This window comes from Salarias fasciatus, chromosome 2 (assembly GCF_902148845.1).
Source record: "Salarias fasciatus chromosome 2, fSalaFa1.1, whole genome shotgun sequence".
In the NCBI taxonomy this organism is placed as follows: Eukaryota; Metazoa; Chordata; class Actinopteri; order Blenniiformes; family Blenniidae; genus Salarias; species Salarias fasciatus.
Window position 1 is genome coordinate 24865884 of NC_043746.1, and position 17491 is coordinate 24883374.

General features: G+C 46.4%; 2 protein-coding genes across 4 annotated transcripts; both read right to left on the reverse strand.

Annotated features, from left to right (window-relative positions):
* Nucleotides 1-284: 284 nt before the first annotated feature.
* On the reverse strand, nucleotides 285-7487 carry g3bp1 (GTPase activating protein (SH3 domain) binding protein 1). 2 transcript variants are annotated; one of them, XM_030101930.1, is made up of 12 exons: nucleotides 7375-7487; nucleotides 3527-3643; nucleotides 3342-3423; nucleotides 2967-3140; nucleotides 2777-2867; nucleotides 2583-2676; nucleotides 2261-2498; nucleotides 2079-2183; nucleotides 1865-1982; nucleotides 1640-1765; nucleotides 1439-1548; nucleotides 331-1313 (listed from the first exon to the last, which is right to left on the reverse strand). In XM_030101930.1, exons 2-12 carry the CDS (start codon nucleotides 3619-3621, stop codon nucleotides 1062-1064), a joined length of 1485 nt encoding a protein of 494 aa, XP_029957790.1. In that variant the 5' UTR covers nucleotides 3622-3643; nucleotides 7375-7487; the 3' UTR covers nucleotides 331-1061. The 2 variants fall into 2 exon arrangements, with proteins under 2 accessions (XP_029957784.1, XP_029957790.1); XM_030101924.1 differs by having other exon boundaries at nucleotides 285-1313; nucleotides 1640-1982.
* Nucleotides 7488-12022: 4535 nt separating this feature from the next.
* Nucleotides 12023-17239, reverse strand: atox1 (antioxidant 1 copper chaperone). 2 transcript variants are annotated; one of them, XM_030102083.1, is made up of 4 exons: nucleotides 17072-17239; nucleotides 16305-16380; nucleotides 12763-12892; nucleotides 12023-12519 (listed from the first exon to the last, which is right to left on the reverse strand). In XM_030102083.1, exons 1-3 carry the CDS (start codon nucleotides 17075-17077, stop codon nucleotides 12768-12770), a joined length of 207 nt encoding a protein of 68 aa, XP_029957943.1. In that variant the 5' UTR covers nucleotides 17078-17239; the 3' UTR covers nucleotides 12023-12519; nucleotides 12763-12767. The 2 variants fall into 2 exon arrangements, with proteins under 2 accessions (XP_029957943.1, XP_029957952.1); XM_030102092.1 differs by having other exon boundaries at nucleotides 12758-12892.
* Nucleotides 17240-17491: the final 252 nt, after the last annotated feature.

A 17491-nucleotide genomic window follows, 5' to 3' on the forward strand; every position in this document is an offset into this window, starting at 1 on the left:
TTATTTTACTTCAGCAAAGAAAATGTCTCAGTATCTGATTTACTTATTTTTTTTAATTTTCAACAAATTTGACACCTTAGAATGAGATATTCTTTAACACACATTTCTTTTGATAAAAAAAAAAAAACAAAGACTTGCAGTAAAAAAGCTGTCCTTATAGAATAAGTAAATTTATATTGAACACAGTAAACATAAGTAAATCCACTTGTAATGCAAATTTACAGATGTACAGTCAAATTTAAATATGATCTTAAACTATGGTTTGTATTCTGAATTGTATCTCGTAGTTTAGTTTTATTAGACTTCAAATGTGTTTCAGTTTTTGAGTGTTGAGTATTTTTTCCAAGATTTGTTCAAAAACAAATGACAACAGCTCCGGAGGAAGGAAGCAGACAGGGGTTAAAACAGTAAATCACTTTAATTTAGTTCTCTCACTTTGAAACATGATGACTCGTCAGGTCTGAGACACGCTGTGGAAACATGCTCCATTCACACAAATAAAACCACTACGGCTCGGCTCCGGACCGGATCCCATAAAAACCAGAAGACTGATCGAGCGCAGCAATACACAGGATTGCCCAAGCAGTAAAGTACACGTTCCTTTAAGAAACAGGGAGAGAGAACGCGAAAAAAAAAAAAACAGAAAAAAAAAAAAAAAAAAAAGAAACAACCTCAACGGTGGGTGTTCAGCCCCGATTCAAGTAGTTTTCACCCTTTTTCTCTGCTGTGTCGGCGTGTTTCCACTCGTTTTCCTAGTAAATTCAAGTTCGGCATGAAAAACGACAAAAAGAAGACAAAAGTCCAGATAAAACCTGTGACAGAGGAGGAGGATGGAGAGGACGAAGAGGAGCGGCTGTAACCTGGGACAGTTGCCATGGAAACGGCTGGGAGACGGTCGGGAGGAGGAGGCGGGTCGTTAAACCATTAATATTAACTATGACTTTATCGTTTGGGGGTGGCGCCCGGACGTCCCGCCGGCTCTTCCTCCTCGCCGACCCTCGTCCAATCAGCTGCTGCGGCTCACACGGGCACCGACTTGGGCTTCGGGGCCCCCCGGGCCCTCACTGGCGCGGCGCCGAGTAGCGGCCCTCGTTGGGCCCGGCGCCCCGCCCGGATCCGAAGCTGGGTTTCTGTGCCATGCCTCCGCGGGTGGGGGGACCGCGGGGCCCGCCGCCGCCCACCCCTCGCTCCCGGGGTCCGCCGGGGCCGCTGGGGCCGCCGCGGGGCCTCGGGTCCCGCCTGTCGCCCTCGCGGGCCGACCGGGTCTTCTTCTCCTCCACGTTCAGGCGGACGTCGCCTCGGAACTTGATTGGCTGTAAGGAGAGAGGAGCAGTGACGTCAAATGAAACGGTGAAATTGACGATGGAACGGTGAATAGAACCTGATCCGAGACCCCCAGAGACCCCCACCCCCACCGACACTCCGCAGAGCTTCCTACCCTGTTGCTGAGGATCTTCTGGACGGGCTCCGAGTCGTCAAACACCACGAAGCCGAAGTTGGGCAGCTTCCCTCCGCTGTTGATCCGGAGCTCCAGCACGGTGCCGTACTCTGAGGGAGGGTCAGAGGTCAGAGGTCAGGGGTCAGACACCGAGCACGCCGACATGTGGACTCGGGCTGCGGCTGGGCGAGGGCCACTCACGCTCAAAGAACTCCTTCAGCTCGCTCTTGTCCACGTCGTGCGGGACGTTTCCCACGAACAGCTGGTGGGCGTCGGGGTAGCGGACCACCCTGCGGCCCTCCGACTCGCCCGGCTCGCCCTCCCGGCCTGGAGGCAGCAACGAAGCAGTGAGCACACACACACAGCTCTGACCTGCAGGGGTGTGTGTGTGTGTGCGTGTGTGTGTGTGTGTGTGTGTGTGTGTACCTGGTCTGGGTCCTCTGTGCACCAGCGGCGGGCCTCCTGGCCTCTGTTCTCTGGGTCTCGGGTCTCTCTGTGGCCTCTGCGCTGCCGTCTGGGACTCGGACTTCACCTCCACCCGGGGCTGACCAGGAAACACAACAGGCTGTCAGACTCTCCAGCAGGCGGCGCCGTCTCCCACTCAGACTTTAACAAGTGAAGGAAGCGGGAAGCGACGTACCGGCGCCGTGGGCGTGGCTTTGACGACGTGTGGGGAGAGTCCTGAGACGGGGGCGGGGCCGCTGGGGGGGAGGTTCTTGGAGGTGACCGACGCCCAGGAGAACGGCTGCAGGGACGGAGGGAGCGGTCAGAGCCCACTTCCTGTTTAAACCCCTCCCCCTCTACACACAGACACACTCTCACCCTGTTCTCCTCCTGGGCGGGCTCGGAGGGTGTGGGTGTGGCCTCTGTGGTGGGCGGGGCTGCAGAGGAGGCGGGGCTTTTCTCTGTCTGGTCCTCGGCGGTCTGTGTGTCGGCGGGCGCGTCCACCACGGCCTCTGCTTTCAGCTCGGCGGACGCCTCGCCGTCCTTCTCCGCCTCCGGCTCCGGCTCAGGGCTCACCGCCACCTCCTCCTCGTCCCCGGGAACCGCCGGCTCCGAGCTGCAGCACGAGGGGGGAGGAGCGTGAGACGGGCCGAGTGTGTGTGCATGAGTGTGAGAGTGCACGTGTGTGTGTCGCTCTCACCTGGCTGCGGGCTCGTAGAAAGGAGCCGAGTCCTCTGCAGCGGCGTCGGGAGACGGGACCCTGTCCTCCAGCTCCTCCACCTCATCCTCAGACTCTACAACAACACACACCCGCCTAGTTTAGACTCTATCCTTTTTTGTTTTAGTCTTGGGAACTGAAAGGCGCTGAAGACACTGAACGAGCGCGCGCCTTACCTTCGGGGGGTTCGGAGTCGGAGTCCCCGAACACCTCGTCCTGGTAGCGAAACACGTCGTTGTGGACGTAGAACTTGTTGGCGACCGTTCCCTGAAGGCACAAGAAACAAAGCGGGTTAAAGTCTGAGCTGCTGGAGACACAAAGACCCCCAGAGACCCCCACCCCTCCGAACCGCCATGGCGGACCCACCTCAGGCGCCAGCACGAAGGTCTGCATGAACTTCCTCATGGGCTGCATGTTGTTGGACAGCTCGCCCATCACCTGCACCACCACGCCCTCGTTCAGCGTGGCGTGAGCGTCCACGTGTCGGATCTTGGTGTGACAGTCTCTGAAGCTCAGGGCCATCACACGCTTGTGGATCTCCTGCAAACACACACAGGCGGATCAATAAAGAGACGGGCCCGTCGGAGGATCCCCACTGGATTCAGTCTTTGTGGACTCATATTTGACTTCATCACCGTTTCCTTCAACATTTCTACTGTTTAGGCTCAATCTCGCTACGAGAACTCGTCTCCTGGGTTCCAGGTACCGCTCAACAATGTCTCCCCTTGAACCGTGACTCACCGACTGTCCATAAACAGCCTCCACCGGTTTGCCGTTGCCATCCAGACCTCCGTGCACGTAGGACGAGTTCTTCCCGTAGAACCTGAGCAGGCAGAAAACAGCGTTCACAGCTCCTCTAGAGGTATGGTGACAAGACGTCGTGTTTGTGAGCAGCAGGAGGGCACCGGCCAGTCACAGAGTCGTACCTGTGCAGGTAGTCAGGAGCCTGGTTCAGGAGTGTGTAGTACTGTCGGACAAACTCTCGCCCGACCAGCTGGGCACTTGGCTTCTCCATCACCATTTCTTTGGTCACCTGGAAATCTCTGTAGGAGCAACGAGTAGGAAGACGAAACGCTCAGTGAGGATATAAAAGACGGAAAGCCCTGCAGCGAGGCTTCAAAACAGCCGATCAATACCGAATGGATGAATGACGAGTGGATTCATCTGCTGGACAGATTTCTTTTAAATGTTCTAATCAGTCACAGGAAACTGATATTTCACCCCCAATAGAGATCAATGAGTACATAAAAGCGCTGACTCGTCTGTTCAGCACAGCGCGCTCATGAATGAGAATTAAGCCATTTTGAAGCACAGCACAGCATTTCCATCATCCAGCTCTTTTCACTGGATGCATTGATCGACATGTTGGACTTCCACACAGTTCATCCACCAACAAACAAATGCTCCTTTTGAATTACTGCAGAGGACCAACATCTTTTAAAAATCTGGACAGAAAAAAAAGTTAAATACCCAAAAGCCTCCCCTCGTACTGCTCACAAATAGTTGTTGCTGCACAAAGGTGATTTACTCAAAACAATGATTAATTTTCCTTTATATGTTTTATTTTTATTAAATAAGAAAGAAAAACAGTAACACTGATAATACTATCGATATGAATAGTTGTCCTGATGAATTCTTAATGACATCCATCCCTACCCAACATGCAATGACAGGTTTCCACTTTCCAGCAGGAGGCATCTACAACCTGCAGGACAGTGACCCTCCAGGATCGGGTCTGGGTATCCCTGATTTAAAGCCACATCTATTCCCAACACACATTCAGGAGGTTCACTGGGTCACATAACATTGGAAATCTGAAAACACGTGAGAACCAGAACAGCTTTACTTGTTTTCTGACTTGAAATATGAGGAATCCTGCACTGAGAGGTACGAGTCTGATCTGAGGAACGGTGTCTAACAAAGAATTTTAAAGACTTACTCTGCCCAGTAAAACCTGGGACACCCTTCAAGGAATCCTTTTACTAAATATTCAAATGTTTGACTGCATTTGGAAGCATTTTGCCCCCAGGCAGCCTCCCATCAGGGCTGACGGTGAAGAGAAGGGCGAGAGTCTGTTGAAGCATGTCTTAGGTTTTACTGTTTGATTTTTTGGAGTTCTTCAGAGTGTGAGCCGTCGGCACCGAAAACATGACAGCGGTGATCGGTCGAGTTCGACGAGCTCAACAGATCAGTTAGAAGAACGTTCCAGTACACAAATGAAGAAAAACCTGAAAGCTTGAAAAAAGGGAATTCCAAATAGAAATCTTTCGCCTCGAGGCTGCAGTCCCAGAAACAAGGTTCCATACATTCTGTGAAGAACTACCTTATGTGACCACGACTGAGCCAACGGACAAACCACTGGAGAAATCTGATTTATGATCTGATTTTCGTACTTATATCTTGTAACACCTGATCGAGAGCTAACTTTACCAACACGCTGTAGAAGACTGAACTCATTTCCACAGTCCACCATCTTTCCAGCAGTCTGATTTAGAACCACTGAGGGAACCGTTTGAATCTGCTCCCTGCTAGTTTCAGGTGAACTCATGAGGCTGGTTGAAGTAACAACCTCCGTCATGATTAACAGAGCTGCAGAAAAAAAAAGGCGACAAAGACGAGGTTAAATAAAGACGCGTCTTAAACGGACTGTCTCAAACACCTGTCCACACAAACCCCCACCATCTGCTGTCCTGGCACACACACACACACACACAGCCTGATGAGGACACTCAAGTCGAGTCAGCACAACACAAATAAGACAAAACCTCGAGTCCTGTACCGATTCGTGATATGAACACATCATCTGTGAAACAACTGTCCCACTATAGCCTGAAAAAAGTTGAAAGGCAGCTGGATGCAGGCTGCTTGAGTTAAAACTGATTATCCATTGCTCATTTGCTGTATGGATAGTGGTTTTTCACCTGAAATAGCTGTAGCTTCAAGTAGACACACGGTTGCATAACAGCTTTATCACACAGAAATAACACAAAACTATTTCTACCAACCAGTCAATCAACCTGAAAGCTGTGATAGAGGAATTTCACACCACATGCTACTACACCAGGAGATATTCTATTTATCACGGAAGCTGCAGACAACCATGTCACCAGTTTAAAAAACTTAAAATCTATTTTTCCCCAATTGATAGTCTGCTTTGTGCTTTCACACTAATATTGAGAGGTTTCACACCTCACTATGTTATTATTTAATAAACTTCAACACTATAAAACACCATATCAGCCTTTTGCTGTGTTGTTTCAGATTACACAGCCATCATTCAAAGTGTTATCGCACTGTGATTAACTTAGTTTATTACACATGACCTTAATGGCTTTAATAAAAGCTTGTGAGGTGTGACAGACAGGTCTTTGACGCTAATACCAATTATAATGCCATGATTTTCTTTACTTTTTTGGTATTGTGACACAGAGTTAATGACCTTTGAGGCCTGGAGGCTACAGAAGGGGACAGGGGATTGAAAATCGCAGGTTCAATTGCCACAGTGGGCAGGTCACAACTGTGGCTCCCTGCAAATGACCCTTGACCTCCATCACCTCCCCAGAGGACCCTTGTGTGGCTGCCGACTAGATCCTAGAAATAGGATGGGTAAATGTGGAAATAGGAATTCCCCTAAGGGATGTCATAAAGGATGATTAGGTTAGTTTCCACATCATGTTCGACTTAATAACCCACAATGATTAAAGAATACCTCAATCAAGATCTATCCAAACATCACTTGTATAAATTTTAGTTACAGCATGAGCATTCGATCATTTCAAATGAGTTCTTCCAGCTTTGAACAAGAGCTTCAGACACCGATAGAAAGAAATATGAAACCTGATTCATCAGAGACATCAAATTAATTTAAAACTAGTCAGATTTGGTCCTAAAACTCACTATATAGGCTGAATGTATGTTTATCGGGTCGTCTAAAGGCCCAGCAGCTTCCCTGTCCGGTTCTAACGGGATAACGTGACGGTGAGGACACACCGTTCAGACAAAAGGCCACGCCGGGCCGGAGCCGGGGCCGGGCCCGCAGCAGCGGCTCCGGCCGGCCTGCACGCACTGAAAGGCGGCCGCTACCAACCCGCACCACCGCTGTAACTTCACATCTGCATCCAGATCGGAACCGGGCCCAAACGCCACGCCGGCCGCGGGGACACAACCCCGCGTCAGCTGGAGCGGCTCCCGGCCCTGGGGCAGCCCTGCAGCACGTGTCCCGGACCGATCCCCGGCCACGATGCCCGCTCTCCTCGGCCGAGAAAGACCCGGTCCGCGGTTTGAATCAGAACAGATCGCCAGTCACACGACGAGAAAAGTTACGAGAAGGGTGGGGAAATGTGGAGAATGCTTAAATAATGGAACGCAAGATCCGTCCGGTCACGACTGAATGGGCTAAAAGTAGGCTACACACGGGAGGCGTCTAACTCCCGGCCAGCCAAAGTGAAACTACACGAACACGGTTACGTTGAAACCTGCTTTATTTAATGCAGAAATCAACCACTGAAGCCAGAAAGAATATTTCAAACGACGATATCCCAAATATCCACTGAAATGGGATCAAATGCACTACTTTGGGGAGGGCTAGTAACAGCAACCGACCGCTAATATCGCCCATCCGGAGAGTAGACGGATCCCGGCAGCTAAGCGCTTCACTCCGGGGAGTAGACGGATCCCGGAGCGGCGCCCTGATTTACTGGACAGCTGCGGCGGGAGGAGCTCGCTAACCGGCTCGGGGTTTTGAGCATATCGGTGGGACCGGAGCAGGACTTACCGGAGGAGCTGGTGTTAGAGACACGCGGTACAAACGACGGTTTCTTCTCCTTGAATCAGCGGCTCCGCCACAACGTGCACGAGTACTGCTCCGGTACCGAGCGCCACGTCCCGCCCTCAAATACCACCAGCCAATCAGAGTCAGTCCTTGTAACTCAACCGCCAATCACTGCTCGAGTTTGTCGCGCCAGCCAATCAAGACGCGGTGACTGTTGGCGGTGCGATGGTTTCAAGAGCGGGCGTCTGCCGGTGTATAGTTCACTCGTAATGCACTGAAGGCTTTCCCCCTCTTGGCGGCGCCAAAACTCGCCGGATCGTGCAGTTTAAAAATGGAATGCATCCAAGGGAAAGTCCATTCATTTCACACGGATCTGTCGTTTTACTCCTGATGGAATTTAGTTACAAATCCAACCAATTGATGAGATTAAGATCTAATGCCTCATCTGGACGCAACGAAAGTGCAAAAAATATTTAAATAAAAAAATAATCATTTTAAACAAATGTAAACAGCATTACTTCTGTCCCGTTCACTCCCCCCCCCCAAAAAAAAAAAAAAAAAAAAAAAAAAAAAAACAGTTTCAGGACAAGGATGCTCTGGTCAAAGTGTTCAAGACCTGTGTGCCTTATTGTCCTGCTTTTGAGTCCTTCTGTGAGGCCTTGAGGATTGCTGCATGGGGAAGATCAGTATTAAGCAGAGCTCCAGACCGGACATCTTTATTGTTATTACTGATGACAGGATTTCATCCAGGGCCAAGCTGATCCTGGTCTTGTCAAGTCCCACCACAGAAAATGGTCTGTCTGCATGTGCAGCAGAATGGGGCAGCACCAGAACAAGGACCAGGACCAGGACCTGAACCAGCATCAGGACTAGGACCAGCCCCCAGCACCAGAAGCAGTTTTACAAAGATGGAAAATCCTGTCAAAGTGTGAAGAATGAACAAAGAACGGTGGAAATAAGCTCTGAAGTGTGATTGATTTGTTGCACACTGCACTGCTGCGGCCACATAGGGGCTGCTGGTTTTTGTTTTTTGTCTCTCTCCTCTACTCAGGTGGGTGGCACTGAGGCTGTATTTAATTTTGGATCTGGCTGTCACTGCAGTTGTGTTCAGGTGCGACTGGGAGTGAAAATCAGTTTCCTGATGAAGAGGGCGTCTATTTCAGCAGACCGACTCCACTCTAGCACTGGATCTGGAGTCAACCCAGTCACCAAACCTTCCTGCTCGACCTGCCAGCCTCAGCCACTAACCTGCTCCGCCTGCTTTTTTGGATCTTTCTGAACGTGCATGTTTGGCTCTTGGAACTTGCCCCAGCTCTGCCAGGATTTTTTCTGCCTTCCTAAAGGAATTGTATTCACTGGCACCCAACTCAGGACTGTGGTCTTCAATAAATCTGAGTTTCAAACACACACTTTTGTCTCCATCTTCCTTCTGCATTGTTACCACGTAAACAGTACGATCCAGCCAGGATGAGTTCAGCAGATCACAACCACAGAGCGGAACCAGACTCTTCACTTCACTGGCAGCTAGGCGAGATCAGCATGATTCTGTCCTACAGACTTTGATATTTCAGATTGCTCGTCTCTCAGCACAGATTTCCAACATGTCCGCCCTGCCAACCCACCCTCCTGGATGTTCTGATTCTGTCTCTGCTGCTATGAACCCAATTCCCCATAACCTGGTTTGCCCCCGGTAGCCTTCTGCACCTACACTGGAGTGATATGCTGGGGACCAATAGGTTCCTGCCAGGCCTTCCTGACTCCCTGTCAGCTATCGGTCCCAGATATCTTAACCTTAATGGGCTTCTTTGTGGACCGCAGAAGGCTTGAGGAATGGCTATGTGAGAGAGTCAGTCGCCGGTTTGCCAGTCCTATCAAGCCGTCACTGAAGACATGAAGAGGAACGTTGATCATCCAGTGAGAGGCAGGGACGCTGGAGATCAGCTCACAATCAATCACCGGGGGAGTCGCAGTGTGGCCGAGTTTGCCGTGGAGTGGCTGTGGGAAGTGGTTGGAACGACAGCTGCCTACAGAATGTTTTCTACCGAGGACTCCAGGACCATGTGAAGGATGAGCTGGCGAAACATGAGCGCCCACCAGATCTGCACCACTCATCTCTCATAGCAGTAGCATTGACAACTGAATCAGAGAGCACCTGCAGGAGCAATCCCTCCACTGGGCTTCACTCGGGCCCTCACCCATAGCTGGCTGCATGGTGCAGAGTCTCTGTCTTCACTCCTGGACCCAGTTCCCATGCAGATTGGTTTGGCCCAACTGGCCCCGCAGGAGAGAAGCTACCAACTCTTACCTGTACTGCGGTGGTGTGGGGCTTTACAGCACCAACTTTTCCCAGCGGTCAGCAAAAGAGCAGGCTCCCAGTAGATGAGGGACATCGCCTTCTCCCCTCAAAGCTTCAAGGAAACCAGCACTCTTTGTTTCGGTACTCAGTCTTGTCCAGTCTCCGCTTTGATTGATTCAGGCACTGTGGAGAGTTTCATGGACATCCAGTTAGCTTACCAGCTTAAAGTTCAGGTTTTTTTCTGTTGGAGTTGAAGCTCCCGTTAGATACCTTAGCGGACTCCGTTTAGCCAAGGTCAACCATAAAACTAGTCCCGTTAACCCGGTGCTTGCTGGCAATGTGGGTCGAGTAGCGTTTACAACACAGCTTTGGTTGTGTTTTGGCTGTGTTTAGAATGGAGGAGTCCAAACAGTTTAACATACAAAACCATTGACACAGAAAACGATCTGCTGTGTTTACACCATACCGTTTGTTCAGTGGCTTAGAAAAATGCAGCGTTTCCAGTGGAAACAGGAGCCAATTCCTCTTATCACAGGTAAATGAGCCGGATCAGAGCGCGATGTGAATGTTTTGGTGAGAACTCTCGTCCCTCTCTTCTGTGGTTGTGTTCCAGCAGGCCGTTATCTGCAGCTCCGTCGCCGACCACCTGCTTCATCTACAGGGGACGAGCGGCAGGAAGGTGAGATAAGTTCTGACTTTCATTTGCAGACATCTGATCCACAGCCGTCGACTCTTTCAGTCTGAGATCAAATCGGGGAGCTTTCAGCTTTCAGTCTGCGGCGTGCTTGAACCAGTCCGATGAACGAAGCAACAAGCGGCGCTCGGCTCGGAGTCGCTGTTGTTTCTGAACATGTTCCTGCAGGTACAGGTAAGGGGAGCAGATGGAGATAAGGTCAAAGTCGGGCAGACAGACACCGGCGCGGGAAAAAACTCTCAAGATCATATCAAACTACTTAAAAAGCAGCGGTAAGTTTGTTTAATATCAGCAATAAGAAGAGGAGCTGCTTGTACCTCAGAGTACAGATTAGTCTCTCAGAGAAGATGATGTGTTTCACACCAAGATGAAATCAGAGGGTAAACTGGAACCAATCAACCAATCACAGTGTTCCCATAGACAGACTAAACTCTCCAATCAACCAATGAGCTGCAGATCCTGGTTGCTATGGTGATTCCAGAGGAGCAGACAGAAACAGGTTCATGATGTAAAAAAGAGAACTTCCTTCAGTGTGAGCCACAAACCGGTGAGATGTTGATGTTATGGAATAGATATCTAGTTGATTCAGAAAAGCAAACTTCTTTTTTCTCATGTGAATTCAATATGCTTCCATTATCCAGTTCACTGCAGGGATCCTGTTGGTTGTAACATTGTTTGAAAGGCTCCGGTGGGATGGAGCTGAGGCCCCCAGGGCCTGTTTGACTTCTTTAGTGTGTGTTTTGCTCATTTGTGTGTGGAAACGACATCTTGGAATGTTGTTGCTCAAAGTCCTTCATTCCTTCTGCTGTTCAGCTCCTAAACACAGACCACACCTATTAAAATGACTTGAATCACTTTGCTTGTCTATTTATTGTTTATAATACTGTTTATTTTATGCTGCCTTGGGTTTATCTTATGTGCTTTATCCCTATCTTATCTGGATTTATTTATCTGCTCTGACGTCTCCCTCTGTCCGATGGTGAAATTATTTCCTTGACAGACGGATCATTTGTTTATTCATTATGTTATTTACTGAATGCATACATGAATGTAAATGTAGACTGGGAAGCTACAGATGAATTCACCACTGTGGGATCAATAAAGTTGTCTGAACTGAACTGAATCACGAGAGTAATCAGTCACCGATCGGCTGCTAGGAGAACCGATCAATCATCATTCTGTGCTTTCATTTCAGTAAAAAGCACAGGTTTCACTTTTAAAACTACACGTAAATGGACGACAAACTGGTGATGTTTCTAACTTCTTGTAAATATTAATATTTAGTTGCTTTCTGTAAAGGAAATTAAGAAAAACTGTCCATATGTTTCTCTTTGTCACACAGACATCCAGTCTGACCTTTGCCTTCATTCTGACTTTCACTTTGATTTCTTGCTGAATGTTTACAACAACATGTGATCAATATAGGATCAGACTTCATCTGAAGATCTGTAACAAACAAAAATGTAGTACAGTCAATAACAATGTCAGAACAATCCAGCCTTAATAGAAGCTTGCAGGGAATTCCAATATTAAAAAATGTATTTATCATTAAAACATATTTCCATTGGTGTTTTTTTCTTCTTGTATAAACTGATCATTTGAATTGTGCATCCTGTCTGTTCTCATACAAATGACAACAAAGAAAAAACACAACACTGGGATGTTCTTTATTGATCTCTTTATTTTTGGGTGCATGTTCACTAAGCGCTAAGACTGTTTACAACACAAATAAAAAAAGAGTGAAATTCTTTAAAGTAAGAAATTTAATGATTTTTAGTGTCTCGTGAAGTTTGAAGATGAAATATAGAGATGAGCAGATTTCAAGTACTTCTCACATTCTATCAAGATCATTTCTATCTCTACAGTGTGATTCTGATTCTCGTAACAAAACTGAAACTTGAAGGAGTTTCTGTGTCTGAAGTATGAGAAGTTTTACTTTTGCTTTTCCAGCTTCATGAAATCAACCATTACAGAAAGTAATACTGACGCAGGGTCGAACGAGAAAAGAAAGACAAACACCTGATCACCTCTGATTTCACTTCCAGTTAGTTTATGTGTCATTTCATCATATAAAAACATGTTGAGGTGGTTTTCTGTTAACGTGACCTCGGTCGGGCTGCTCCGTACCGCTCGGACAGAATCCAGGAAAAATCTCCATCTGAAACACACAAGTTCAATATTGTGTTACATTTCTGCCGAAATTTATCAACAATAAAAAAAAACACACAAAAAAAAAAATCACAGAAAAAGTTATTAACTGCGTTTCCAGTCTTTAAGGTCATCCTGTGGCCCAGTTAGGGCCTGCATGCCACATGTTTGACACCGGTTAGTCTCTGTGCGATTGAGGTGAATAAAGGTGAGCGAGAGAAGCAAACAGGAGTTTGCGAAATCGTCACCTGACCTCCTTCACTTGGTGCCGTTGTATTTCACCTCCTTCCCACATTTCTTCAGCGTCTCCAGGAGGACGTCAACGTCTCGGTCCGACTCGATCCACACCAGCTTCTTCGGCAGGTCGATTTCAAACTTCACATCTGATCACAAAAACCACACACACACACACACACACACACACACACACACAACACACAACACACAACACACAACACACAACACACAACACACACACACACACACACACACACACACACACACACACACACACACACACGGTTTAGGAAGTAGGTCTGGAGGAAGTACGAAGAGTTTTGGACCACAAACTGCAGATCTGTGGGAGTCTGGGAGGAACTGAAAACAGCAGTTGATGTGAAAATGGACAGAATACATAGAAGAAGCATGTTCTATTAACCAGCATCAGGAAGCAGGAAAGTTACAGTAACTCTGCTAGTTTTAACAATCGTAACTGAATACTCTGAACAAAGCAGCTCATAATGTTTTTATACAAAAAAAAAAACAAAAAAATGCACAGCTGCTGTCTCTCCAGGCTAACTGTAACTTCGCTGCCCAAGCAATCACTATAACAATCACTATAACACAAACTCCTGTTTACTGAATAAGAAGGCGCACCTCATTAGTATTGAACTAACGCTGTTCTCCTGACACCAGCATGACAGAGTTCCCACTGTAAATAGCATTAATGTGAGTAAACAGTGGTTAGTTTCCTTTTTAGTGCAAATACTTCTTTTTTTCTTTGGACAAATATGAACGTTACTTAAGCGTGGGTTGACAATTTTGGTGGGATATGAAGCTGCTCAAGGTTTCACTATTCTCTCGAAACTGAAAGTTGACTTCATGGTCTGAGTCTCCTGAACACGTCACGCCTTTATGACGTTGTCATGGTGATCTCTGTCCTATCGTATCCTCCACTGGGGGAGGTGGGAATTTTCAAACGCCCTGAAAACAGGGGAAAATCCAACATTTTGAAAAAACTCCAGCTCCATCTCCAAACTTTTCTGAAATTGAAAAATAAAAACCATGAGCTTTCACTTCAAAGTTGTGTTAACATGGCCTCAAAATTGCCATCCTCATATGACGCTGCATTAATGTTGAGAAATGAGCATTTCCAGGCCTGACTTGAAGAAACAGAACTGTGTCAATAGTGTTAAGTTCATGTAACTACGGGATGACATTATTAGTTCGGGATACAAGAATCGTCTGTGAAATCACAACCATAAACTTATTGAGTTCCTCACATTTTTGAAGGCTTCAGGACATAAACATATCTCACACTGCCTGCTGGACAGAGGGGACCACTCAGATCAGAAGGATTTCAAGCTGAGGTTCTCAAACCCTTTTACTGAACACCACTATAACTGCCAGGAGCATATAGCTGGAGGTTTTCCTGATAATGAAGGAGTTGTGTTTCCTCCTGATAAGAAGAGCTTCAGTGGCTTTATAACACTTAACTACAGCTAACAAGCTGCACTTCACGTCTTTATCCTTCAGAAATGCATGAAAAATAACTTTCATCAGATACTCTTCACATACTCACAATTTATGCACATTTCAAGTCGTTGCATTTAAAGTCTGATATTATTTAACCGAAAACTTCAACTTTCCTCATCATACCACTGGCGGTATTCAAAGCAGAGTTTTAAAATCAATGCGTTTAACCAGGGGTGTCAAACATAAGGCGCATGGGCCAAAACTGGCCCATTGGAAGCTCTAATCTAATCTAATTTGCACCTGAGGTTTTCATTAAAATTGATTTTATGTTGAAATTGTAGTCATTTTCTATAGTTAGTCTTTATTTTCGCAAAATATCTGCCATTTCAATACATATGTTTAAAAAAAAAAACAACTCGGCCATAAGAAGCTGGGATTGACTCCAGCATCCTGCGACCCTGAAGAAGGATACGTGGATTAAGTTTAAGTTTAAGTTTTCTGAAACTCCGACCTGTTCATAACAGCAGAGGTGCACCCAGATGGCTTCCTGTCCTCCAGAGAGGTACATGTGTATTGGAGACACTGCCGACTCACTGAGGAAGTGGCTCATGGAAGCGTACAGTAAGCAGGAGGCGCCATCACTGGAGCGAGCCGGCTTCAGCCACAGCCTGAGCTCAGCGCGGGAGTTAGCGAAGGACGCTGGACCTGACTGATGAGGCGGAACGACATGGAAGCCACCGTCATGCCAGATGTTGTAGCAGCTCGTTGCATTCTGCACCATGTGTGTGAGACGCAGAAAGACAGATTCCTTCCAGAGTGGAGCACAGCAGCGGTGGACGGTTTGGATCAGCCACACTCCGCGACTCCAGACGGACTGGCATCAAACGCCACCCGGCCGATCCGGGAACTACAACCTCTCACCTTGAGGAGACGCTGCCCGACTCAACACTCAGACCCATGGTTGTTTTTGAAATGGAACCACACACACATATACACAAAGAACAATACTCTCTCTCTCTCTCTCTCTGTATTACTGTATGTATAACCTCAAGCCCTGAAAGCACAATCAAATAAATATTCCCAATGTTAAATACGCGGACAAATCGTTCATTTCCAGGAAGCTCACCGATGCAGAGCAAGCAGAGTAATCCCACTGATGGCCTGTAGGGGGCACGTTCAGGCTCTTATACAAACGTACAACATAAACTTGAATCAGTTCCTCTGGATTTTTACGGTCAGTTGCACAGCTCGTTTTTCCAGTTGATGTGAATAAATTACACAAACTCAAACTGTGCTTTAAACCGTGTTTCTGCTGACAGATGAGACACAAATCATTGCGTGTAAATACTTTTCTTGATTTCTGCTGTAGCGCACTGTAACTCTTTTTTTATTTATTTTTTTTCAGCACAAAGACGACCATCCTGCCTTAATTTGGTGGCCTCTGCAGCTGTCAGGTTTTCTTTTAAGACTTGGACGTCGAGGTCAGTTGTCAACAAGAATGCTTTATTATAAAAATGAGTAAAAGATTCCTGAAAAGTCGCTGCACTAAATTGCAAACATTCTTGGAAGCAGACGACCATTCTGAGTCCATCACTGAACAAACTGAGCTTCCTTTCACAACTTTTCCACATTATGTTGTGACGTTTGGTTTCAGGGTAATTAAAGTAAATATTGAGATTTCTTTGCAAGTTTTAAGGTGTGTTGGAAATGTTTCTAGTTACAAGCTCTCTATAGCGATATTGTGGTGATCATTAATGGTATTTAACATTTGATAGTTGTGGACTGTTTAAGGTTTGAATGAATCTCATAATGACTCTATTTAACTGTCAATAATAACAATGTAATCAGTATCAGGTACCAAGTCTGATGCCAGAGTTTAGAGATTCTTTCATGCTGATGACAAAGCAAGAGAGACCATGAATTATGTTCTGCCAAAATATCATGAGGAGGAGAAAGATAGTTTGTACAAAACCAGTAACTGATTCAGGCATGACATGGTCAGTGTTTCGAATCATCATCAGTAGGAACGTCCCTGTTCTGTCTGAAATCCTTCCACACGATCATGAGGAAGACGAGGAGGAGATGGAGCCATGTTCTCACCTCCCAGTTTATTGAGGACTCTGGTTACAGCTCCAGAACATCCCTCACAGGTCATCTCCACCTCAAACTCGTGTTTCTGTCACAGAGAGGAGAAAATGATGAGGAGTGGAGCTTCCAACTGATACAGACCGATCATCTATTATGTTCAGAATAGACAGCAAGTAAAACAGTGCACCACTGAAAACAGGGCTGGAAAACGCGGCCCAAAATTCATATCTCGATTTATTTATGTTCAAAATGCAATATAAACTCGATATTTTATTCATATATTTTAATTACAGTACTGTAGCAAGTGTTTATGGGCTTGAATAAATTTAAGACGACCTGTTAGATCCATTTTATGAATGTTTAATACAACTTCAGTGAGTGGAGTTGTTAGTTCACAGTTCATCTGCAGGAAACGCAAAATATCCACATTCGACAGACCAGTAAACTTTCAGGGAGCAGATTGGTATTGATTAAAATGAGCAGAATGTGAAGGCACCAGATTTCCTCAGAAAAGATTAAAACGAGCTATTACGATGACGCACTGAAGATGGGTAATGTTGCTCTTGCAACACATTTTCCACTTTTTGAACTCATTTCTCTTGCCAGTGCCGCATTCACACAATCTGTGGTATCTGTGGCATCTGAATGTTCATGAATATACACAAATTAGAAGTTATTTTTCTGAAAAGTGGAGAAACTACTCCCATCCAGCAAGCTAGCCAGGACGTCAGGCGCTAAACTGCAACATTTAAGCCTAAATTAGCGAAATAGAGACTCACGGTCATGACTTCAGTGGCGTGTTTTCAGGCTGGGACTCAGAGCTGCGGTGGACTTTCACCTCTGACCTGTTTCTGATGCTCTAAAGTCCCGTGAAAAGCCACAGAAACGCTCGGAAACCCGCCGAGCGGCTAAACGACAAGCTAGCACTCATTAGCTACACAGCACCGGAAGTCCCAACCGGAAGTGATGACGAGCTTTTTTTTTTAAAGGAGATCTCAGATATTTAATTTAGTCAAAATCATGCACGTTAAGCATGTTGTTAAAGACAAACTGCGGTGGAAAAAAATAATAATTATTGCTATACTTGAGAAGGTCATAACATATTACATTTCTACCTTGAGTTTAATCAGATTGTATCATAAGCCTTATGAGTTTGGCATTACAAATACCATGAGTGGATAAAATCATAATCGAAACAA